Source organism: Sphaerodactylus townsendi, linkage group LG14 (genome assembly GCF_021028975.2).
Source record: "Sphaerodactylus townsendi isolate TG3544 linkage group LG14, MPM_Stown_v2.3, whole genome shotgun sequence".
NCBI lineage: Eukaryota > Metazoa > Chordata > Lepidosauria > Squamata > Sphaerodactylidae > Sphaerodactylus > Sphaerodactylus townsendi.
This window is the reverse complement of record NC_059438.1, coordinates 38,068,585-38,094,869: the sequence shown is the minus strand read 5'-3', so window position 1 is coordinate 38,094,869 and position 26,285 is coordinate 38,068,585. Positions and strand designations below refer to the sequence as shown.

The following is a 26,285-nucleotide window of genomic DNA, read 5'->3' as shown; positions in this document are numbered from 1 at the left end:
TTTTGATGTTGAATTGTCAGGGATGATCTGAAGGATTCTTTTGGCTTCTGCAGAAGGCAGTAGGTGGAACCTTGAACCAGATGTGGATATAATAAGTGCATTTTCTCTTGGAGAGAGCTGTGCAACCTCAGTTTTCAATATTTTAAACAGTTTATGCCTAATAAAGGTTTTGGATTTGGATCTGGATATTTTAAACAAGAGTAGGATTGTAATTCTCCTGTGCTTCTTCCCCTTGACTGTTTAGAAAAGCAGACAGATTCCTTGTGTAAAGGCAGAAGGAATGACACTAAGGTACTCCAGCCGCTGCTAAAGCTGTGCAAAAACTAGTCTTTCAACATGCGGCCGTGATACTGAACATAGCCGAAATAATTTTGGGATTCAGCAGTTGCCTGGAAGGCACTACTTCCCCATCCCCACTATAAAAAACCCCGTGTACAATCTCGGCTCCTTAGATTCTGCTAGGCCAGGGGTCGGCAACCTTTACCACCCAAAGAGCCATTTGGATCCGTTTTCCATGGCCCCGAAGATCTACTGAGCCGGTTTGGCCCCTCCACTCACCTTTCCTTCCAGCACTGGGAGGCGGTGCCACCGGACAGGGAAACCCCCTCTGCCCGACGGAGCAAGCAGCCAACTTTGCCTCCATGGGGGCAGAAGGGATAACTGCTTCGCCACAACCTGCCGGTGCTGCCACCTCTCGTGCTGGCTGTGGGGAGGCATGGGAGCTGGTCAGGGAAACCCCCTCTGCCCTGATGAGAGCGGGACAGCCTGCTCTGTGGGGGGCAGGAAGGCGAGGGGATGGCATCCTAGGGCCTGCCGTGGTGCACGCCGCCTCTCAGCGCTGCAGGAAGGCAGCAGAGCCCGGCAGGGAAACCCCCCTCTGCCCGCCTGCTCCATGGGGCAGACAGGGGAAGGTGGCTGCCTGCCTGCCCAGTGCCACTGCCTGCTTGCACTATGGGAGGCAGCGGCGCCGGGCAGGAAACAACTGCTTGACCAAGCGAGGCACCCGCCTGCTCCGATGGGACAGGGGAATGGTGGCCTGCAGGGATGGCAGGGGGGATGGCAGCTGCTCTGCTGGAGGGGCGTGCCCACGAGGTACCCTTCAATCTCCGGGGAGATCCGGGAGGGCAGCTTGGGCATGTCCCTCCAGCCCTTCAAAGCAGGTGCTGGAAGGAGAGGTGAAGGTGGGAAGGGACTCAAAAAGAAGCGCCTTCACACACAGAGCCGCCTCTGGTTCAGCCCCTTCCCACTCCCACCTTTCCCTTCCAGCCATGCTCTCCGACCTCCAGGCCACGTGGAGCCGCAGTATAAGGCTGAAAGAGCCGCATGCGGCTCTGGAGCCGCAGGTTGCAGACCCCTGTGCTAGGCCAAGAAGTGGGGAAATGATGTGGAAACATTAAAAAAAACATTAAAAAAAAGAAGCGTTCAAGCTCTTTTCCGATTGCCACCAAAGGAAGCTCAGAACTGAGGGAGTGCACCTCCGCATTTCGAAACCACCCCCTCAAAAACACTCCAAATGTCCATCTGCCTCTGCTCCTCGTAGCCGCAAGAGAGAAAAGGTACAAATGCATACGTTGCTAAGCACGTTGGGCTGAACCATGACAATTCTGGCCTCTGCCCAAGCAACTTGTTACTTGTTCTCCAGCTCCATGTTGTGAATCATACAGATTTTTTTAAAAAGATGGAAATAAATTATCCCAGAAACATGCATGGAAGAATGCCCTCTGAGCCATTTATCAACTGAGACGCAAAAGAGAAATTTTAGGATGTGCATCACTGCGTCGCGGTGTATCATCCCCCTCCTGTACCTAGAAACTGTCTCCTTTCTTTGCACATCTGATGCAGCATAAATTCTTCTGCCTGCACAAGTATGGAGTTAATGTAAAGAGGGAAGGGAGCTCCAACCCCCAAGAACCTGTTCATGTCTAAGGCCGTTTCTGCACGGCCACCCTGGGGGGTGCGTCGGTGTATACAATGCCGACACACACACCCCCGGGACCGTTCGCACAAACGGTCCCGGTAACGGCAGGGAAGACGGCGCAGCGCTGTGCCATCGCCCGATCGATGTACCTTCCCTGCGACCTTCCGGCGCATTGCCCAGGCCAGGGGACACGCCCCCCTGCCCTGCACAACAGCTCTGGAGTCGCAGGGGGGCGTGTCCCCAGGCCTGGGCGATGCACCGGAAGGTCGCAGGGAAAGTACGTCGATCGGGAAAGGGGGGGGATGGCGCCTTCCAGCCGCTGCCGTTCGCACCCCTGCTTTATGGAAACAAGCAAATATCCGCCTGTGCTTCTTTTTGATTGTCAATTTCTTTCAGGAGACCAAGGTGCACTCTTCTAAGGCCCAAGCTAGATGCTATATGTGGCCTCAGGGAAACACCAAGGCTGTTTCAGCTCAGAAAAGCAGTATGTACTAAAGGTTGATGACTCTCCTCCTCTTGCGCCTTGGTCCCAAGAGGAATGAGGCCCAGCACACCTGCCAAGTTAATATCCAAATTTGGCTGTAAAAACATTACAGTCAAGTCAGACCCAACTCATGCCAGATGTAAAATCTGGGCTGGACCTCAGACCCCTGAAGTCAGCAGGTTCAAAAAGGTATAACTATTTATGACTGCACTATTACATTTTCCCATTTCCTAAACTCACAAGCAGTTTTGGAAGACGGGAGAGCCAATCTCCTTGGGCAGACGGCCCAGCCTCTTTAAAACCTGTGTTAGAGCTCAATAGGCAGAGCTCTGTTATAGGGTACTCTTTGCTCCCATAGCTGGCAAAATCTACCCGCCCCCTCCCAAAAATCTAACCTTTTTAGATATTACAACCCTATATGGAATGCTGTAATTTTATGTTTTAATGATGCGAACTATAATAATTTTTATTGCAATTGTTATTGCCGTCTCTGTAATATTATTCTGTTGTTCGCCGCCCAGAGCCCTCAGGGGATGGGGCGGTATATAAATATAATAAATAAATAAATAAATAAATAAATAAATAAATAAATCACCAACAATAATGGGGTTATCAGCTTGAACCTGATCACCTGGTAGAATGAGCAGTACAGGAAATCATGTGCCATGGAGGAGAAGTCGATCTATGGCTACCAATCTTGATCCTCCTCGATCTCAGATTGCAAATGCCTTAGCAGACCAGGTGCTCAGGAGCAGCAGCAGCAGCAGCAAAAGGCCATTGCTTTCACCTCCTGCAGGTGAGCTCCCAAAGGCACCTGGTGGGCCACTGCGAGTAGCAGAGTGCTGGACTAGATGGACTCTGGCCTGATCCAGCAGGCTCTTTCTTATGTTCTTATGGTGCTGTCCACAAGGGCGTAGCCTAGCTGTGAGTGGAATTTTCTGGAATCTCCCATAAAATATTGCTGAGAGTGGCACATTTAGTCTCATTAGCATACATGCCCTGCGTTGTGGCGGATCAGTCAGGTGGTTAAAAATAGGTCGCCGGTCAGGTGATAAAAATAGGTTGTCCTGATAACACAGGACACACTGTGGCTATGCCCAATGCTTCCAGCCCCCAATTTTTTTTTCTGAAGGGTGACGTCTACATGCTTCACTGTCAGCTGGGTCCTAAAAGAAGGAGAGAACTGGTCTCTGACAGCTAAGTTTAAGAATATGTGAGGTGAGGAATGCAGAGTTTTGGAAACTTCAGGGAATAGTGCTGGATCATCACAGGGCCAAACGTCCCCTTCCTTTCTCTACTTGGCCTTCACTAACACGACTACACCACGGCTCAATCAAATCTCACCTTTCCCCATTCATTCATTTGCTGAACACATTCTTAAATATATTTATAGTCTCCCTTTGTTCACACTCCATTTTATTCATTCTATTCCATTCTTCATCAATCTCTTTCTTTGCTTCCAGCATGTGCAAAACCATCCTGCGAGCTACTTCTTTTATCATTAACTGGATAGTCTTTTATTTTTCATGGCACGCTGACTTTAACACAGAAGCAAGTTAACCATGATATATACAGAAGCAACAATACGGGGGAATATGAGATCAGGTTTCATTCGAGTGAATAAATTTCCAATCAGTCCTGCTAATTCAGGAAGCCACCTTTACCAGTCTATGGGCTCTTCTGGAAATGTTATGGAACCTTTTTTAAAAAAATAAATTTTACTAAATGCATTTAAATGTATACAGCTTGAAAATAGCATGGTAAACACTTATCTCATTACCATACGATTTGGTATTAAGAAGAAGAAGAGTTTGGATTTATATCCCCCCTTTCTCTCCTGCAGGAGACTCAAAGGGGGTGACAATCTCCTTGCCCTTCCCCCCTCACAACAAACACCCTGTGAGGTGGGTGGGGCTGAGAGAGCTCCGAGAAGCTGTGACTAGCCCAAGGTCACCCAGCTGGCGTGTGTGGGAGTGCACGGGCTAATCTGAATTCCCCAGATAAGCCTCCACAGCTCAGGCAGCAGAGCTGGGAATCAAACCCGGTTCCTCCAGATTAGATACACAAGCTCTTAACCTCCTACGCCACTGCTGCTCTTATAACTAATAACCTTTTTATAATAATAACCTACAAATTGTTGGACAATTATACATTTTCGTCTGTGCATTTTAATTTAAATTTGTATTAAAAAACAGAAAAAGAAAAAAGAGAATTTGTGGTACTTTATGGAAAAACATTCACTGCAAATGTACATTTTCTGAAGCCTACTTAGATACAGAGACACGCGTGTTGGCAGATTGCTAGTTAAGCAGAGAAGGGTCAAACTCACTGATTAAAAATATATCTGAAATACAGTTCCCTAAGGTATATTAGGGAGCTACATTTCAGATAGGAAAGTTGAGAGAGAGATTGTCTTCAGCTCCCTTACTAGCTAGGGAAGGAGGGAGAAGAGATTTCTGAGGAAATTATACCTGAGATTATCGGTCTAAGAGGTGATACAAAAGGATGGAAGGTTCTCTAACCTTACAGCCCTATCTAGCGGGCCACATGCCCACCCCATTGGGTCTTCTTCTCAGTTCCTTTGTACGCCAGACATTGCTACTTCCAACAATACATCCCTCTGGTCCTTCACCTGAGAAGAAAAGGGATCATTGGTCCATACCGGCCAGAGGTGGGATCCAGCAGGTTCTCACAGGTTCCCGAGAGTAGGTGACTAATTGTTTGTGGGTGCCGAGAGGGGGTTACTAATGGGTGATTTTGCCACGTGATCTTTGCCTTAGTTACGCCCCTCCTCTCAGCAGTAGCGCGCAGAACTTGAAGCAGTCTAGGAGGAGGTGCACCGGCGTGCGTGGCAGCGTGGCAGCCTGAGACTGCGTGCATTCGTTTCCCGCCCAAGGACCAGCGCAGCGGCTGCGTCCTTGCCACACCCCCGCCCAGGAATGCCCTGCCCCCGGAATGGCTGGCCACACTTCCGTCGTGCCCCGCCCAGCTCCATTGGTGCTACGCCACAGTTTGAATCCCACCACCATGGAAACCTGTTACTAAAATTTTTGGGTCCCACCACTGATACCGGCCCAAACTCAATCTCCTCCTCCTGTCCTTCCATCCCCATTCTGAATGAAAGCCAACTGCCAGTCCCTTTCTTACCTTCTACCTGCCTCTCACCTGCAGCTGGCTCAAGGCTCATGCTCTCTGCTGCCAGGGCATCCAATAAGCACAAAGTTAGGGAGAAGATCTCAGGATTATTTTCTTTTAACACATTTTCTTTACTGCACGGGTTGCTGGGTACAGAACAGGACCTGTTGGGACGACATTCAGGGCTCTTTCCCACCATTTCTCAGCACTGGGAGCATGCTGATGGCGATATGCGTCAGGAATTCCTGTCTACATAAGCTCAAAATGCCTTTTAAGAAATCTTGCCACAGGGAGCACCTTTACAGGCCGCTGTGTAGTATTCATGGTCGGCAAGGATTTCCTTCTTCTCAGTTCCAGGCAAAGGTAAGTTGGTGTTTGAGCCAGATTGCTTAAAGAACAAGATTTTAAATCCAGAAAGATTTTAAGTCGATTTCTGGCTACCAATCTTGATCCTCTTTGATCTGAGATTGCAAATGCCTTAACAGTCCAGGTTATCGGGAGCAACAGCCACAAAAGGCCATTGCTTTCACATCCTGCATGTGAGCTCCCAATGGCACCTGGTGGGCCACTGCGAGTAGCAGAGAGCTGGACTAGATGGACTCTGGTCTGATCCAGCTGGCTTGTTCTTATGTTCTTATGTTCTTAAGTATTAGTCCAGAAATACATAAATTAACAACAGTTGGTACATCGAAGCATGCGTTATTTACATATAGTCTTCTCTATCTAGATAAGATGGGTTTTCATATAACCACATGGGGCCTAAAGACTCATGGACTGGAAGATAAAAATCCAAGTCCATCTTTTATGTTTGGTCAACCGTTTGGCCTTTAGGAAGCCACTTTTTATAGCACTTGGCTACCCATTTATAAAATAGGGATTTAAGGGCTAGATAGCAGCAGCAGACCATGGGGGAAGCTGCCATCAGCAATGGTGTGATATCCCTCTAGGAATCACTGGAAACTCAATGGTTTACCACAGGTTTTCCAGTAATTCCTAGAGAGGCGTGGTGTCACTTCCACTCTTTCCAGAAATGACATCATTGCCATCAGCCCAACAGGCATTTTTTAAAATTATTTTTTCTGCTGCCGCCGCACGCTAAAAGCCGGCAACCTTGGGGACAAACTACACATTGCATGCAAGCCTGTAATGGTAGCTCAACTGCGATGAAATGCCACTGGAGCGGGGGAAGGGGGGGCAACCAGCAGCAGAGAAGTAGCAGAGGGGAGATGTGTAATCAATCCATCAATCTGTCCAAGCCCCTTTTAAAGCTATCCAGGTGAGTGGCCATCACCACCTCCTGTGGCAGCATATTCCAAACACCAATCACATGTTGTGTGCAGATTTTATTAGTCCTAATTATTCCCCCCAGCATTTTCAATGAATGCCCCCTGGTTCTAGTATTGTGAGAAAGAGAGAAAAATTCCTCTCTGTCAACATGACAGACAATTTACAAATTTTAAGTAACATCAAAAGAATTAGTACTAGGGTGGCCAAGGGCAGTGTTTGCCCCACTGAAGGGGTAAGTGCCCTGGAGAGGGCAAATTTACTGGCTTAGAGCCCCACCACCTCAGAGGTGGGATCCAACCAGTTCTTACCACTTCTCTAGAAGTGGTTACCAATTTTTTCTGAGTGCCGAGAAGGGGTTACTAAAGCAACCTCCCTGCCCAATAGGGACTGGAGGTGCGTGTGTGCGGCGGCGGCACCACTGTTTGAATCCCACCATCATCGGAACCTGTTATTAAAATTTTTGGATCCCACCACTGCACCACCTCCATAATTGCCTTCCCCCCCCCCCCCCCACACACACACACAATTTGGTCGTTAATAATGCATCACATGAGATAAAAGTCTTCCCCCTTTCCAATCCTCCAGTTCACCTGCAATACAGAATCTGCCTTTGGACAGCTACAAATGCAAACAACTCTGGGCTTGGATAAAAGTCCTAATTCCCGTAACATTTACTGCTTGATCCATACTGCACCAGGTTCGTGAGTCAAGGCAATGAAATTATTACACATAATTACTGTGAAGGGCACTGAAAAAATGAAGGAAAAGTTCCTCCCTGCCCCCCATTCGGCATCTGGCCTGAAGCAGCGTTCTCCAGAGAACCTCCGCACGCTGGTGCAGGCGGATGCTCTCGCAGTGAGAACATCCTGTTATAGAACGTGCTCACCTCTGACTAATTTTCTTGAATATTAGCTAGAAGCGTTTCCATTTTAAAAATAACCTGGTTTTAAAGTGAGATCAAGGAACGTCAAAAGGAGGACTGCCGGACCGGACCAGGGGGGTCTACTGAACCCAGCAACCTGCTTCATACGAGGGCCAAACCGCCTAATTTGGAGCTTCAACAAGAGCACAGAAGCCGCACAGCTCTGACCATCAGAAGTTTGCTTCCCCTGGATATGGACCAGTGGTGGGAACCGAAAATTTTAGTAGCGCCAGTGGGGCTGGGTGGGGCACGACGGGGCATGGCCGGGCATTCCGGGGGCGGGGCATTCCTGGGCGGGGCTGTGGCAAGGACGCAGCCGCTGCGCCGGTCCTTGGGCGGGAAACGAATGCACGCAGGCGCAGGCTGCCACGCACGCCGGTGCACCTCCTGCTAGACTGCTTCAAGTTCTGCGCGCTACTGCTGAGAGGAGGGGCGTCACTAAGGCAAAAATCACGTGGCAAAATCACCAATTAGTAACCCCCTCTTGGCACACACAAGTAATTAGAAACCTACTCTCGGGAACCTGCGAGAACCTGCTGGATCCCACCTCTAATATGGACACTCCCTTCAGTCACCATGGCCAGAATCTACTGATGGACCACTCTCCGTCAACCCCCTTCGGAAGTCCATCGCTACATCAACCGTCAATGAATTCCACAATTTAGCTACTCACTGAGCAAAGAAGTATCTCCTTTTGTCTGTGCTGAATCTATTGCCCAATGACTTTGCTGGATGCCTCCAGGTACTAGTGTTTATCGGACAGCGATAAGAGCTCTTCGTATCTGCTTTCTCCACCCGCGTGCAGAATTTGTGTAAGCCTCTATTATGACCTATAATAGAGGTCATATATATTTAATGAACTCTAGGAGGAGAAAAAAAGAGATTCCGCCAAAACGTTAGGAAAAACGTCCCGACAGTAAAGGGCTGCTCGACAGTGGAAGAAGCTGTTTCAGAGTGAGGTAGAGTCTCCTTCTTTGGAGGTTTTTAAACAGAGGCTGGATGGCCATCTGTCAAGGGTGTTTTGGCAGTGCCTTCCTGCATGATAGGGGGCTGGACTGGATGGCCTTTGTGGTCTCTTCCAACTCTATGATTCTAAGACCTCCTGGTCGGTCTTTTCTCTTCTAAACTGAAATGATCTGGTCTGTTAGGAAGAGAAGAAGAATAGTTTGGATGGATACCTCCCAGCTCTTCCCAGTTCCACTTGTGACTCCTCCCCACTTAGATGCAGGCCAGGAAAGGCTCATTCTGTTCCCCTGCGGCCCCGAGAGGCAGTAACTTGAGTCATCAGTCCCTGCTGTGATTTTAAAAAATATACGTAGTCAGAGGTGGGATCCAGCAGGTTCTCACAGGTTCCCGAGAGTAGGTTACTAATTATTGGTGTGTGCCGAGAGGGGGTGACTAATTGGTGATTTTGCCACCTGATTTTTGCCTTAGTTAAGCCCCTCCTCTCAGCAGTAGCGCGCAGAACTTGAAGCAGTCTAGCAGGAGGTGCCCCGGCGTGCGTGGCAGCCTGCTCCTGCGTGCATTCGTTTCCCGCCCAAGGACCGGCGCAGCGGCTACGTCCTTGCCACAGCCCTGCCCAGGAATGCCCCGCCCCCATAATGCCCGGTCACGCCCCCGTCGTGCCCGGCCCAGCCCCATTGGCGCTACGCCACAGTTGGAATCCCACCACCATGGGAACCTGTTACTAAAATTTTTGGATCCCACCACTGTACGTAGTCCCCCGTGCAAGCAATGGGTCATTACTGATGTCAGATCACAATGTTTGCTAGTCAGATTATGTTTATGGGGTGGTTTGCTATGGCCTTCCCCAGTCATCTATACTTTACCCCCAGCAAGCTAGGAACTCATTTTACCAACCTTGGAAGGATGGAAGGCTGAATCAACCTTCAATTGGCTACCTGAATCCAGCTTCCAGCGGGATCAAACTCATCTTGAGCAGAGCTTGGGCTGCAGCATTGAAGCTTACCACTCTGTGCCAGGGGGCCATATTTTGCAGTTCAGTAAAGTCTGGGTTGTGCCCACAGGGTAGCCCTTAACACTCTCTCCCAAACTTCCCAAGACCCCTTCAACTCGTAGGGACAGCTCTCCGGGGGGGGGGGGGGTACAGAATACTTCTAAACAAGAAGACAGTCAACAGCCCTTCCACAAGCAAAATGTGGGGGTAGCCCAGATCTAACTGCATTTTCACATTTGTTCAGGAAAATAAATCCTGCAACGTAACCTCTTCAACAAAAATTGATATGGAGTGGAAAACAACACTATGATTGATCGAGGCATGCCTTTTGTCTGCATTCCGACCCACCTTCAAATAAACAGCGACGACTCTATCTGAATTAATAGGACAGCTTTATTTCGGTGCGTCTCTAATTCAATACAGAACACCGGAGCAGCAGCAGCAAAAATGAGAAATCAATAGTCTAAATAAAAAACAGCATTGACAAATTTTTTTTTCACACAAATTTTCGAGCGCCAGCCTAAACAGGGCTCCGTGGGTTTCAACGGATCGCAGCACGAGCGAAGCAAATATCTGGAGCAGGATCCAGGCTAAACCGGCAATTTCTGCTGATTTGCCATCTTCCTTCACCGCCCCCTCATGGCATTCTTGTCAGAACATGTGTAAATGTTTAGATGAGCAAAATCTAAATGACAGCTGGACCCTCCTTCTAACAGGTGCCGTGTGCAGATTAGGACCGAGTGCACAGCTTGTACTGTGTGCAAACCTGAAAAGGTGAGGGCACCTGATTGGTACCACTTTTGTATATAGTTAGCACAGACAGCACAGTGATGTGTGCCTGAAAACATCTGTGGTCTGGAGAAGCCCTTTGTCAGTAGATAGCAATAAATAGAACTGCACTGGTGACTGTGTGTCTGTCAGTTCTTGTCTACACTGCGTCCTGCAAGGTGGTCTACTCCGAGTAAATCCGCTGCTTCAACAGGTTATGGGCCCAGATTCTGCCTTTAATCGTGAGTAACTGTTTGTGTTGCTGTGTGCTAAACAGTTTACGGCTGCACCATGGCTGCGTCTTTTGCTGGCTTGCCCTTTGAGCGACTAACAGAGCATAATTATGTGACCTGGTGCTTGAAGATAGGGTCTCCTATCCCCCAGGAGCAGCATTTTGTTGAGATTGGTGGGGAAGGTCAGCGAGACAGGAGGAGGAGGAGGTGAAAACGTTCCCCTCTGCCACTGGGAAACAGTCCGGATTCACCACCATCTGCATCTGCATTAGATAATGGTGCAGTGTGTTCTGCAAACAATATTGTTTTGATAAAAGCTGTTTTAGTGTACAACAGAAAACCTCAGGCGCAGGTTGAAGCACTGTTCTTGACTGGGTTAGTCATAGAATCATAGAGTTGGAAGAGACCATGAGGGCCATCAAGTCCAACTCCCTGCCATGCAGGAATATACAATCAAAGCTCTCCTGACAGGTGGCCATCCAGTCTCTGTTTAAAGACCTCCAAAGAAGGAGACTCCGCCATACTCTGAGGCAACCTATTCCATTGTCAAACAGCCCTTGCCACCAGGAAGTTTTTCCTAACATTTAGGTGGAATCTCTTTTCCTGTACTTTGAATCTGTTACTCCTTGTCCAAGACTCTAGAGCAGCAGAAAGCAAGTTTGCTCCCTCACCAACATGACATCCCTTCAAATATTAAACCTTGGCTATCATGTCACCCCTTAACTTTCTCTACTCCAGACATATCTAGCTCTCTAAGCTGCTCTTAATAGGTCATGGAATCCAGACCTTTTATCATTTTGGTCACCCTCCTCTGGACCTGTTCCAGCTTGTCAAAATCCTTCTTGAATTGTGGTGCCCAGAACTGGGCACAGTATTCCAGGTGAGGTCTAACCAATGCAGAATAGAGTGGTCCTATTACAGACCCTTGATCTAGACACCATTCTCCAATAGATGCAGCCCAGAATCGGATTGGCTTTCCTGACTGCCAAATCCCACTGCTGACTGACTCATTAGAAGACATTTTATAATGGTTCTCTCTGGCATTAAGGCACCCACAAAGGAGAGGGCTGAGCCAAAAACTACAACAAGAAAAGGGCAGGGAATATTCATGCAGTGGGAAAAAATATGTATTAAACTTGATAGGTTGACAAAAGAAGCCCAGCAGAGGGGCCAACTCCACATGGCAGGCGCACATGGCCATTTTATGCACCCCCACAAGAATATAGACATTGTTCTTGCACTATTGATGTATTTGTAAGCTTGTCCTATGTCAGGGTTAGGGTGGCGAACCTTTGGCACGGGTGCCAGAGGTGGCACTCGGAGCCCTCTCTGTGGGCACGCGCACACAGAGTTTGTCATGTGGGGGACGGAAAACCACCCCCCCACACACACACACACACATCTAGGCTGGCCTGGGCCACTGAGCACGATGTGCGCACACCGCAGTGAGCAGGGAGGACTCGGCTGGCAGGCCTGGTGCCTGTGCTCCAGGTGACTGCTGCCCGAGGGGGAGGGGCGCAGAGGAGGCAGAGATGCTAGAGAGGCACAGAGCGGTGTGCACGGGACTTGCTGGAGGCTACAGCAGGCTGGCCCCTGATCGCGGGGGTGGGGTGGAGGAAGAGGGAGCCTACCAGTTTTTTTCTTAACGAAAACCTCAGCATTCAGGTTAAATTGCCGGGGTGGCACTTTGTGATAAAGAAGTGGGGTTTGGGCTGCAATTTGGGCACTCGGTCTCAAAAAGGTTCACCATCACTGTCCTATGTTACGTCTGAGCCATAATTCAAAGTAGATGCTGTCATGAACCTGCCCAGGTCTGTGTACTTACATGCTGGTTGAGTATGTACCACCCCCCCAAATTAAAAGCCCAGCCTCCCATGTTACCAATGACTTGGGGAACACTAGTAAAGACTTCCTCAGAGCAAATACAGTTTCCCAATTACTTCAGATCCTCTCCTGCGCATGCATGTTCAAGAGTGAGCAAGGGATCTAAGGTGATATGAGGAGGAGTTTGAATCACAGTCTGCTTTCTTAAACAAAACAAAGATTTTATTGCTACAGATTTAGTTAGTGCACAGACAGGGAAAGTAGCTATCACGCCTACTGGCGACAGATCAATTTTTTTAAAAAACCAGGCAAATATACACTGAACTAATTTTAACAATACAGCATAGTTACCTCCAACATCTGCGTTTGGAACTCTGGTCAATTCCCCACTGGAAATTAAATATAATTTTAAAAACCAAGTTTAAAAATAAACTGCACCTTTACATCGGGGTTTCAATCTCCCCATTGCAGATTTATTCTGCGAAGACATGTAGGGCTACATTAGGTTCTGGAAATGTGGCACTCCCCACAATAAACTGGTCTCCGTTTTTTGTCTCTCCTGATTGGCTGGCGTGCCGTGTTTGGGCGGGTTCCTTTTCCCACCGCAAAAAATGTGATCATGTCATGACGTTAGAATGGCAACACGATTGCAAGGCTAAACGTTTAAGCGTTTAGGGGAATAAGCGAGCGAATGGCTAATCGTTTAAACGGCTGCTCGATCTCCTACGGAAACCGGATCACGTGTTCTCATCTCCTCGCGCTTGAGCTCTCTGACCCCAAAGGCGGAAACAAAACCAGGAAATCTTGCGCATGCATTGCTAAGCGCCCGGCGACCGCTGATTGGTCGTCGGCATTTACTTCACAGAAACCAAAGCTTGGAAGGTTGGACGATGTTGCCGTAGTTGCCTAGCAACCCCCCGTAGCCACTGAGTTTAATAGACATTCTTTTCTTAAAGCGACAAGTATTGTTTCTGTTATTTCAGGGAGTTTCACTCCTCTGATGATTTTTTTAAAAAAAATGCTTTTCAGGTTTTTTTGCAACACTAGGCCTTACATCAGGTTTGTAGAGAAATCCTCCCAGTCTGCAGCTAGCTCCATTTTTCGTCTCTGTCGATCCTATCCTCTACAGCACAATTCACAAATAGATACACTGATACAAAAATCAAAGTGGTGTACATTGCATACAATAAAATCACCTTTTCTCCTTCAGTTGCCTAGTTTATCATAATAACTAGCTTTGTAGAATCAAAAAGTACCAGTTACTAAGCAACTTTCAGATGAACAAAAAAACCACTCCCACAAGGTGTTACGGTCCTGCTCAAGTATCAAGACATGATTGTCTAGTCCAGGGGTCTGCAACATGCGGCTCTCCAGCTGTTCATGGACTACAATTCCCATGATCCCCTGCCAGCATGGCCAATTCCCATGCTGGCAGGGGCACATGGGAATTGTAGTCCATGAACAGCTGGAGAGCCGCAGGTCTTGTCATGAGTTTCCAGGTGAAAGCGGGAGATCTGGTATCTGGGGCAAAGCCTGCCCGTGTTCAGTATGCTTACTTTCTTTTCTTTATCTATGTTGCCTCGGCTATGCATGCTTGTTATGGAACAACCTTCACATGAGATCTTTGGAGCTATCTGGGGTTTGTGAAGGTGCGCAAATCTACCAGCTTGAGAATAACTGTTCCTGGCTAATTCGGACTAGGAGGAGGGGTTTGGGTTTTTTTTAAGTTTATTGGTAGTTCATTATCATATAATTCATAATACAATCATTTATAAGCAATTAAGCAAGAGATCGCAAGAGAAAAGAGAGAGAAAGAAGGTGCGCAAAGGAAGTAGTATTTGCTGGAGTTTTCGCGCCTATTTTCAGATTGGACAAAGTTTCTTGCCCAGAGTGCAACTCTTCTGATTTTCTGTCACTAAAAGGAATTTTGTTTCCAACTGAGTCTACTTTATTGAGAAATCCAGACAACACAACATCAAGACAGTCACAGGACCTCGGGTAGCTCTGCATTGTTTGTTTACCTCAGATATTTGAAATCCACTGGAAGGCTAACAGAGAAGATTCCATTCCCCTTAAATTGCTTAAAATTCCTCTTTAAGAAGGAGGCTGAAGGAAGGAATGCAGCAGTCTGAGAGACTTCTCTCATGAGAAAGCATTGCTGAGGTGCAAAAACTAGGGCATTTACACTGAGGTATCAGGTGACATACGTTCCCCACAAGGACAGGACAGTCTCCCGTCAATCAGAATCATGTCTCTTCTCCTGATGGCTGCCTCTGAGCCCCATCCAAATGGGGGGGGGGGGGAATCCACTCGTGGGAGCAGCAGGGCAGCTGCGTAGGCGGATTTGGCCTCTCCTGGCCACTTACCCAATGGAGGGGCAAAACTGCTTCCATCCTCCCCGACAGGGGGACACGGCACAGGACACTGCAGCAGCACCCTTGTGCTTCCTACCCCTCCTGGCCACCCGCCACGTTACGCCCAGTGGTGGGATCCAAAAATGTTAGTAACAGGTTCCCATGGTGGTGGGATTCAAACTGTGGCATAGCGCCAATGGGGCTGGGAGGGGCATGATAGGGGGGTGGCCGGACATTTCAGGGGCGGGGCATTCCTGGGCGGGGCTGTGGCAAGGACGCAGCCGCTGTGCCGGTCCTTGGGCGGGAAACGAATGCACACAGGCGCAGGCTGCCACGCACGCCGGTGCACCTCCTGCTAGACTGCTTCAAGTTCTGTGCGCTACTGCTGAGAGGAGGGGCGTAACGAAGGCAAAAATCACGGGGCAAAATCACCAATTAGTCACCCCCTCTCGGCACACACAAATAATTAGTAACCTACTCTCGGGAACCTGTGAGAACCTGCTGGATCCCACCTCTGGTTACGCCGGCAACTGCAAGGTGACACATGCAACCCTTTTGGGTGGCATATGCAGGCCATGGGGGCTACTCGGAGGCTGGGAGGTTGTCACACTTGTGCAGCCTCTCTATCCTGGTGGAAATCTCGTTTGGAAGCAGTGGTGTGGTGTGGCCAGCCGCCCGGAGCTGTGGATGGGGTTGCCAGTCTACATATCTGCCTCTGATGCGGATTTAACTGGGAACTGTCACACAAATAAGCATCAGGGAAGTATCTGCCCCGATATGGGAGAAAAGAAAATGTTGGATGATGTCACATCCCTTGATTTATAGATATGGGCCTTTTCACATCCATCTTTTAGTAACTTTTATTCTTCATATCATCACTGATGTTACAACATACTTACGTCGATCCTGTACTTATTTTATGAGAATGACCCCAAAAACTCACTAGTCGGGACCCCAGAAAATAGTTATCTTTGAAGTATCTGCTCATTTAGTTTTGCCATCTACCGTTTCAAAGGTTTACCCGAGACCTTGACCGCGAAGACAGATAAGGTTTTAAAAATATCGCCTCCTCTGCTTTACCACAAAGGTCAAAGTCAAGTAATTGCTTCTTCAGATGCTATCTGGAACCAAATATTACTGTGATTCTAGGCTGTGGGGAGAGGTTCGCTTGCAGAATTCACACACACAATTGAGTCCTTGATCTTTCCTAGCAGCAGAAAATCCATTGGAACATTTGGAATTATTATTCAAAGAAGAACTATCAGCACTTACTAACCTGTAATTAACGGCCTTAAACGGCAAATGTATCTATGGTCTTCAAACTTTCATTACACAGCAGGCTACATGGCCCTTAATGAGAAAACAAGCCCATTAACAGATGAACGCCACCTCCTGTCCACAATAAAATCTGTCTCCAAAGAATTCTGCATTTTCTTTGGAAGACTGTTCATGATGGCAAATCGTAAAAATCCATTACTGATCTGCAAAGCCATTTGTCTCCAAAGACAGAATGTACTGGCTTTTGTTATTTGTCATGACTGGAAAATGATTATTAAATACTCAGGAATATTATTAATCGTGAGCACAATTATTTCAAGAGCTGACTGTGCTGAAACCGGATCGCATCCTCCATTAATCAAAGGCATCGGCCCCTTTCCAAACAACGCATTTGCTTAAGGCAGCAACGCAAACCAACCTTAAAACAAACTATAGAAGATCAAGAAAAGAGGACAGAAAAGGCCAAGTGAAGGAAAGCAGAAGCCCACCACTGGCCAAAGGCAGAATTACATAAAAATGTTTTTCCTGGCAACGAGTGGGTCAAGCAGGCCTCCCCTAGAAATAAGTTTCGAAGTTAGATTGATACAACTCAGGCATTATTTTCATCCATCAAGGTGATAAGTAAACTCCAGGAGCAGCAGTGACGTAGTGGCTAAGAGCAGTGGCTAAGAGCAGGTGCACTCTGATCTGTATGAACCGGGTTTGATTCCCCGCTCTGCCGCCTGAGCTGTGGAGCTTATCTGAGGAATTCAGATTAGCCTGTACACTCCCACACATACCAGCTGGGTGACCTCGGGCTAGTCACAGCTTCTCGGAGCTCTCTCAGCCCCACCCACCTCCCAGGGTGTTTGTTGTGAGGGGGGAAGGGCCAGGAGATTGTAAGCCCCTTTGAGTCTCCTACAGGAGAGAAAGGGGGGATATAAATCCAAACTCTTCTTCTTCTTCTTATCCTGGGCATGATTATAAAGCCCCATTCAGGACAATACCTATTGAAGAAATTAATCTGAATTTGTTCTGTGCCTATTATATGCAGAGACCATTCCTTGTCTCAGCAGGACTGGTATCCCCTACCCCACAGAAATGAAAGCTAACCACCCAACTGTAAGCACAGTCATGCAGAAGCAAGACCAATGAAGCTGCAACCTCACTCAGCACGCGCAAGTTTATAGCCTGAGAAAATGCATGTTTTCTGAAATCAGTAACATTTACTTATGAGTAAGCATGCACAGAATCAGGTGCCAGTTCTTGTGATGGGTACTTAGGTTCTCTGGGGAAAGATGCAAACCCACCCAACTGTCCACCCGAAGGCTTTGCCAGATTGCTCCACACAGTACTGGAACAATTCATGGCAGAATATCAATCAATACACAAAAATTACGAATGACGGGGTCTCATTTCTCAAGGCCGCCACAAAAAGTTTTGCTTTCTGCTGCAACTCCTGAGAGATAAAAGTGAAATGCAGCTTTGCAAACAGCGTGAAAACCTGAACACAGAATTTAGCACTGGAAGAAGAACCAAACTAGGATAAAAAGAAAATGATGAAGAGCTTACAGGAAAAGTCACCTTGCGATATACTCTTTCCTAGTCACCTATATGTATTTTTTAAAGTGAATGGCTCCCAAGCAAACAAACTAGATCCAGAAGTCAGGCCAGCGTGTATTCGTAAGGGAAAGGTGAGTGCATTGGTCATACTCAGCAGCAACACACGACAACGACTGGATCAAAAAGACACACAACCTTCTGCAAATTTTGCCTCCGCTTTAGAAAGTACCGCTTTTTTCTTCCTACCAGCAGCGGACCATCAGAAACTGTTCCACTGTTACATTCTCGGTGTTACCAGACATGTTGTTTCAAGAAGGACGCCAGCAAAACATTCAAAAACCAGGACAGCGACTTCAAACGTATAAAGCAATCTTGACAAAACACTGATGATGGAGGCTTTCACAGCCAGAATCCACTGGCTGTTGGGAGTTTTCCGGGCTGCGTGTCTGTGGGCTGGTGGTTTTTGCTCCTAAGGGTCTGCTGGCATCTTCAGAGGCACATCAAGGCACCGTGGCGAGATTTCTGTGTGCAGTTTGGGTCACAGGCATTCAAGCCACACCAGGTCACATCCAAGCGCCACTGCCAAGGAACCCCTCTAGGACACACGTCCAAGCCAATGAACCCCACTCGGACACACATCCAAGCGCCACTGCCAATGAACCCCACTCGGACACACGCCCCCAAATGCCCATCAAGGAGTTGGGCAAAACAGATCCCCAGACACACAGATCCATGGAGATCCCCAGACACACTGAGCCATGGAGATCCCCACACATAGATTCATGGAGATCCCCAGACACACTGAGCCATGGAGATCCCCATACATAGATTCATGGAGATCCCCAGACACACAGATCCATGGAGATCCCCAGACACACTGAGCCATGGAGAGAACTCTGCACATGTCCTTGTGACCTGCCTCTCAACAGGCCAGCCATAGAGAGGGAGTTGCGCGGTAGGAGCAAACACCCCGCCCCGGGCCACGGCCACGCAGCCTGGGAAAGGAAACCCACTCCAGCCAGCCCACCTTCACCAGCTTCACCAGTTCTCGGGCGGTTCTCCCATTCGCAGCCATACCCAGCAGCTGGACACAGGCTGGCGCTCAGTGCCGGACTTTCTGGTAACTTCTGCGCCGGCAGAGGCTGCCCAGAGAGTTCCTTTGCTCTTGAGCGGCGGCGGGAGAGACCCCCGGGCCAAAGCCCTCGCCCAGGGCGCGCGACGGCGCCACGATCCGGAGCTCCGCCCCCCAGTCCGCCCCACGGGGCCTTTGCTCCCCAGGGCCCCAGCGAAGCCCCCTCCGGCCCAGTCCCGAGGCGGAGCTGGGGACGGCGCTGCCACCCACCCACCCGACGGCCCGGCCCGGCCCGGCCCCAGAGCTCCCCCTTCGCGCCCTCCCCGCCCGGCGCGGGGCCCTTCCTCACCGCAGTCGGCGCAGAGCGCGCGGGCCACGTCCTTCTTGAGGTTGCGGCCGCCGGCGGCGTCGAGGGGCGCGAAGGCGGGCGCGAAGAGCAGCGGCTGCTCGGTGGGCTCCAGGAAGAAGATGTAGCGCCGGTCGCGGCGCGCCTGGAAGCAGGGGGCCGCCGGCGCGCCCACGCGGATCAGCTGCTGCCGCTGCAGGCCGCCGCTGCGCAGGGGCCACACGTCCAGCACCTTCACCAGCAGCGGGCCCGCGGGCAGCGCCGCCGCCGCCGCCGCCTCGCTGCCGTTGCCCCCGCCTGCCGCCGCCGCCGCCGCCAGCGCCTGCACCTTCCCCTCCAGCACCACGGCGGCCGAGTGCGCCTGGGCCTGCAGGGCGCGCGGGCTGGGCGAGCGGCAGGCCAGCGACACGCCCGGCAGCAGCAGCAGCAGCAGCAGCAGCAGCGCCCACAAGCCGCCGGGCGCCGTCGGAGCGCGCCTCATGCCGCAGCCCCGCCGGGACCCCCGCCGCCGCCGCCGCCCTCGCCGCCTCTGCTCGCCACCGGCCGCTGCGGCTCGCCTAGCCGCGCCCCGCCACGCTGCGCCGCGCCTGCCCGTCCTCGGCCTCCTCGCCGCGCCAGCCCCGCCGCCGCGCCTGGCCGGGCCATCTGGGGGACGCCGCCGCCGCCGCCGCCGCCGCAGCACCGGAAGCCGCGTAAGCCGGGGGCCCGGCCGGCGGCTTCTACGGCCACGCGGCGCCCGGGACCCTCCCCGGCCGGCGCGGCGCCTCCTGCCCTCCGCCGCCTGTCCCGGAGGGGGGCAGGTGCGAGCCGGAGGTGCGCCCTCCTCGGCGGGCCTGGCCCATCGCCCCGACGGCAGGGAAGGCGTGCGCCCCGGGGCTCAGGCCGGCCCCTTCTGCTCGGCCTGCGGGGGAGGCCGGGAGGGCCCGCAGTGGCGTGGGCAGCAGGCGGAGGGGATGCCGGTGCGGGGGGGGGGGGGGGGGGGCGTCGACGGTGAAGCACCTTTCCCGTGAGGGAGCCTCCAGGTTCAGAGGCAGTCAACCTCGGGATCCCAGTGCCAGCAGGCAGCATCAAGGGGAGGCCTGTTTGTTTGGCCCTCCTCGTGGTTCATGACAGTGTGAGGAAGGATGCCGGACTGCATAGACCCGTGGTGGCAAATCTTTGGCGCTCCAGATGTTATGGACTACAGTTCCCATCAGCCCCTGCCAGCATGGCTAGTTGGCCATGCTGGCAGGGGCTGATGGGAATTGTAGTCCATAACATCTGGAGAGCCAAAGGTTCGCCACCCACTGGCATAGACCGCTGGTCTGACCCAGCAGGGCTGTTGTGAGTTAGAGGACTGTCTCAAGATACTGATGGCTTGAAAATTAGACGTTTGGGCATCAGGGCCCGAATTCAGGTACTTCTTAAAATCACAGGTGTCAAACTTGCGGCCCTCCAGACGTTATGGACTACAGTTCCCATCATCCCCTGCCAGCATCATGCTGGCAGGGGATGATGGGAACTGCAGTCCATAACATCTGGAGGGCCACGAGTTTGATACCTAGATTATCAGGAAAGGGCGTTTAGGATTCGTACCTGCTCTCAGATTACTCAGGAATGGCAGAAAGGTGCCATCTTGTTTCACAGCAGAACCCCTAAGTATGTCCCCCCCCCAAAAAGGTTCAAGTGATTCCAGATGTGATGGTCGGTGCCTACCCATAGAGATTTCCTGCTTATACGAACCCAAGAGGACATGAAATATACACAAAACATATATTTTCAGGAAGCTGAAAATTGTTACAGGCACAATCCAAGACAGAGAAGTAACTGAGAAGACTTTAAAAAATGGATATTTTCCTGCCATGCGGTCAGAACTTGAGACAACAGTTGGTCGCCCTCAGTTACTTAAATGAGCAGTGTGGGATGGAACACAGGATTTGTCTGTGGGAATTGGGTTGCCTTGAAGCACAGCTGCAGCCTGAAAGGCACTTTCTTTCTTTCTTTCTTTCTTTCTTTCTTTTCTTTATTTATTTATTTATTTATTTATCAGTCTTTTAGACCGCCCAACCCCCGAAGGGCTCTGGGCGGTGAACAACATAAAATAACAATTACATAATGGACTGTAAATAATTTAAGTTAAAATGCAGCAATTAATAAACGACTAACAACAGTGCCCGCAACAATTCCTGTTAGACTCTCCCAGAAGGGGAGAAAAAGAGTGGGCCCATAGATGGTAATGGGCCCAAAATATAGGAGGGGGCGGGGGCACTCATATCAGCGGCTGGACACTCCAAAGGCCCGGCGGAACAACTCCGTCTTGCAGGCCCTGCGGAACTCACCAAGATCCCGGACAGCTGGAGGAAGAGTGTTCCACCAGGCAGGGGCCAGGGCTGTAAAAGCCGCATCATTGAGGGGCCAGGGTCTACCAGCAAATTGGCCTCTGCTGAACACAGAGGCCTTGTAGGGACATATGGGGTAATGCGGGTCCCTCACCTTTCTCAGGGGCTTTCCAAGTCCCTCACCTTTCTCAGGGGCTTTCCCCACTACAGAAGGGAGCGAAGGTCGACTCGGTTCCCTTCAGTGGAGGGTGATTCCAGGCTGTCCCCACAGCAACTTATTTGGCCCCCTGGAACCAAGCTAAGTGGGTGGGATCATCTTGGTGCCTGTTTCGCTCCTCGATCATGATTGGCGCTTGTGTTAGCGCAGGAAACGGGAGCGTTCTTTTTTTCTTACAGTTTTTACAGTTTACAGTTACATGAGCTTTCTTCCCGCCACGACTCTCCCGTTCTGCGCATGCCACAAAAGTGGCTCATGATTGGTTGAACGGATGAGGTGTCATTTCGATGCTTCCCCACTTCGAAGCGGTATCGACCTTGTTCCAGCAGAAAAGTGTAGTTCATAACTGCCACACGGATGTCGCAGTTCTGAGGCGGGGGGGGCTGAGACAAAACAATGTTGAGCTCGGTGGTAGTGGGGATTCACTGAGGCGAACCTAGGTAGAAACCAGTTCAACTCTGTCAGTGGGGAAAGCCCCTCAGCCTCTGGGCACATTTAGAATTCTGACATGTCATGGTGGGCACGGCAACAAAATGGCCGCTGCAGGAGGCGGGGCTAGGCAGAAGCTATTGCCACCGTTTCATTTCTGTAACACCTTGCAGATCTTTGTGCTGTGGTGCAACATTTGTTTAAAATTTGTTTGGTGCAGCCAATCAAATCTCCAATGATCAAAAGCCTTGCTGGACAAAAGCCCCACCTGGCTCCACCCACTTCCTAAAAAACATTGGTGGGTACCAGAAAAGTTGTCAGTGGGTGCTCCGGCATCAACAAGGACCTCTGTGGTAGTCAGACAACAGGGTCAGTGTTGTTAGATGGGAAGCAATGTTATGGTTTAAAGACTTCATAGAAAAGGTGGGTTTGAGGAGGGACTGAGCGACAGAAATATGACATGAGGTTTTCCGGGGGAGGGGGGTCATTCCAGATATGTGGGTGGGGGGCCACAGGAAAGAAAGAACAGAGTGATGGAGCAGAAGACTTGAGATGGTGGAGGGTATGAAGCTGGAGCGAAGGACATTTCTGCTGACCTTGTCTCTGGTCTTGTGAAGAAGGAACCAGCAGTGTGCCAGAACATGCTGAGGAGAAGGACAGGGGCTTCTCCCTCCATCTTAGCTGATGAGCAGCCCAGTCCAGAGCCCTGGGCCAGCCAGGATGGCGCTGCTGGGATGCTGGCCCACTGCCTCTAGAGGGATTTTTGGCAGCGGGCGGGGGGGGGGGGGGGGAAAAAAACAAACCTCCCTGCCACTGAAAAGCTGATCATATGGGCTCAATGGACTGCCTTAAACCATCTAAAAGTGTGATGTAGGTGCATGCCCGGGAGCAGTTGTTCAAGTAAGCAAAAAAAATCCATACATGCGTCTCTTGCTCATATCTCTTGCTTCTAATTTTCCTAAGTACTGTAGACCTCCATGCTATTCCTGATCGTTGAGCTCTCTTCCCCAAGCAGAATTTGGAGACGGGCTCAGCCATCTACAGCAGAAGCAGGGAAGTCCCACTCTACCCATTTCACTCTGCTGTGTTTTAGACCTTCTTCTGTTTACAGCTCAGCAATGGCTGCAGCAGATTGTGAAAGAACTATTCAGTTTGCTACCATTAACTTATTGTTTCTTTGCAAATGTCCCCAAAGTACACTGAGTTTGTTTCATGGTGACTCCTACTATTAAGTTTCATAGAACAAGATTTTGTCCATGTTATGGGAGCCCGAGGACAAGTAAGAAGTCTTATCATTTTTAACAACAACACCTTTTGGAACCTTTAAGACTTACTGTGGCATAATCTTTGGCAATTCCACTTTATGAAGGTGAAAAAGAGCAAGCAGGGATCACAAGTTTCCTAGTGGCTCTTAAACATAATTTAAAGTCACGTAGAACCTTGACCTGACACAAGCAAAAACAATTTATACCACTCCCTCAGTATAGTAGTTCCAACTTGCCTGCCCAGTTTTAAGGGACACTCTTTATTTCACCAAGAGCAGCTTCTCATTTTGCACGTATTGTATCTGTGCTCATTGTATTGTAGCCTGGGGTAAACCTTGGTTTTGCTTGTGTTGGTTTCTGCAGTGTATACTGGTTATAAAACATAAAACTGGAGCAGCAGTGGCGTAGAAGGTTAAGAGCTCGTGTATCTAATCTGGAGGAACCAGGTTTGATTCCCAGCTCTGCCGCCTGAGCTGTGGAGGCTTCTCTGGGGAATTCAGATTAGCCTGTACACTCCCACACACGCCAGCTGGGTGACCTTGGGCTAGTCACAGCTTCTTGGAGCTCTCTCAGCCCCACCTACTTCACAGGGTGTTTGTTGTGAGGGGGGGAAGGGCAAGGAGATTGTCAGCCCCTTTGAGTCTCCTGCAGGAGAGAAAGGGGGGATATAAATCCAAACTCCTCCTCCTCCTCCTCTTCTTCTTCTTCTTCTTCTTCTTCTTTCTATTTTCTATCAGAGCCAAATCAGGGGTCTGCAGTTGGCTGCAATTGAGGTTTAAAAAGATGCTGGTAACATCCAGCCATAAATGCTCCAGCAGCACATGAAGGGAAGATAATATCTCATTCACCTGATGAAGAAAGGGAGATCTGGCCTACAAATGCTAATGGTATGATCAATATGCTCATATTTGTGGTACCACAAGACACTTTTCATTAGAACTCTCATTGCTCCCTTCCAAGACAGATAATAGAAAATGAAACTCCGGGGTTGGACTGTAATCTAAAGTCAGTTTACCTAGGAATAAAGTTTGTGGAGCTTCGTTTTTTGTTCTGTAAGACACAGATGCTGCTCAGCAATCTATTGAATACTACTGCAATAAGGTGTGTGACTTTGGCACCAGCCCCTAGAAGAAGTTACAGTGTTCAGACAATATCTGGCGTTGAACCCGCTCCACTGGCTGTTGCTGGAATACCAGAAGATGCAGAAATTTCTGGGGAAGTGTCAGCAATATCAAAGAATTAAAATCAATTAAAATTTAAATATCCATGGTAGGATTGCCTTGAATTATTCTGATTCTGGACTTCCTGATCACAAAGGAACTGTCCCAGAAAGTCAGACATGACTGACATCAAAGATTAAATGTGGATCTGGCACCTTGGACTGTTCAGGTACAGGTTGGTCTATAGCAGCGGTTCTCAACCTTCCAAATGCCACGACCCTTTAATACAGTTCCTCATGTTGTGGTGACCCCCCAATCCTAACATTTATCCATTTTACAGATGGAGACCACTGATGCAGAGAGTCTTAGGCGACCCCTATGAAAGGGTCGTTCGACCCCCAAAGGGGTCCCGACCCCCAGGTTGAGAACCACTGGTCTAAATACAGGCATCATCAGTGATGTGTTTATCATGACCACTATCACATGCCTGAGCACTTTACCCAGGGGATATTTGTTGTTTGCGACTAATAATTATTATTTTGATTTCCCAAGTTCAGGGAGGAATTTGACAGGGAGGCTGGGGTTACCTCCTTCAAGAATGCATTGCTAACCCTGGAACCCATTCAAGAAACCCCTTTGGTTAGATATAACAAACCAGGAAAGCAGGGGTTGAGTCCTGACTCGGTGGATTGGACCGCTTCAAATAATTTCTCCATGCCCTTAGGTCACAATAACTGAGACTGACCCAATTAACTGCAGTTAGATGAACTCCATCAGCGCTATCAATTTTGTGACATCTTAGTTGTGACAGTTGCAAAGGATTTTATCTGTGACATGCTTAGCAGAAAAGTCACAAGCTGTTCCAAGATAACGTAATCTGGGGGCAGCCAACTCGCAACCCTGAACAGCTCAATTGATGTCGTCGCACAGATGTCATGGCAGCCAAACAGCAGTGCTGCAGAGCATGCAAAATATGCCCTGTGTTCTTTTGAGGTTAGCTCAAGTTTCCACTTGTGTTCTTTGTGCATTTTTCCTGAAGTGACTGAGGGCACTTTCACACATGCAGAATAATGCAATTTCAATTCACTTTCAAAGCACTCTGCAGCTAGATTTTACTGTGCAAAATAGCAAAATCCACTTGCAAACAGTTGTGAAAGTGGATTGAAAGTGCATTGTTCTGCATGTGCGGAAGTGTCCTTAGTAAAACAAGGAGCAGAGCAGAGGCGCTGAAACAGCCGTGAGCCTGTGCAGGAGTCTAATGGTGGCAAACCTTTTGCACTCCAGATGTTATGGACTACAATTCCCATCAGCCAATTGGCCATTCTGGCAGGGGCTGATGGGAATTGTAGTCCATAACATCTGGAGTGCCAAAGGTTCACCACCGCGGGATTAGTACATCCTTGAAGGATTGTGGATCTAGAAGGTTTCCTGACAATTCTTGTGGAGCTGTTGATGGCCCAATTCATGCCATGGCCCAGCTCTGCAAAACAGGGCATTTCTGCACATGCAGAATAATGCACTTCTATTGCACTTTGCAGCTGGACTTTACTGTGCAGAATAGCAAAATCCACTTGCAAACAATTTTAGATATTTGGAAACCATAGAAACTTACATGAAGCTCTGCCACCCACTGCTGCTATGATTTTTGTCTTTATGTATATCTTTTTTTAAAGTTTTCTTTTTTTTCTGTTTGTTTAAGGAAATTAAAAAATATTTTAAGCATACTTATTGACTGAGGATTTTCTCCATGAGGGTGTATGAATGCTGGACCTTCAG

At 49.4% G+C, this 26,285-nt stretch overlaps 1 protein-coding gene across 1 annotated transcript in view; it reads right to left on the bottom strand.

Annotated features, from left to right (window-relative positions):
* NRG2 (neuregulin 2) overlaps positions 1-19,601 on the bottom strand; it is a 228,116-nt gene extending 208,515 nt beyond the window's left edge. Inside the window, exon 1 of the mRNA XM_048515357.1 lies at positions 19,124-19,601. Within this exon, the coding sequence (XP_048371314.1) occupies positions 19,124-19,601 (478 nt within the window). The remainder of the gene's footprint in view (positions 1-19,123) is intronic.
* Positions 19,602-26,285: the final 6,684 nt, after the last annotated feature.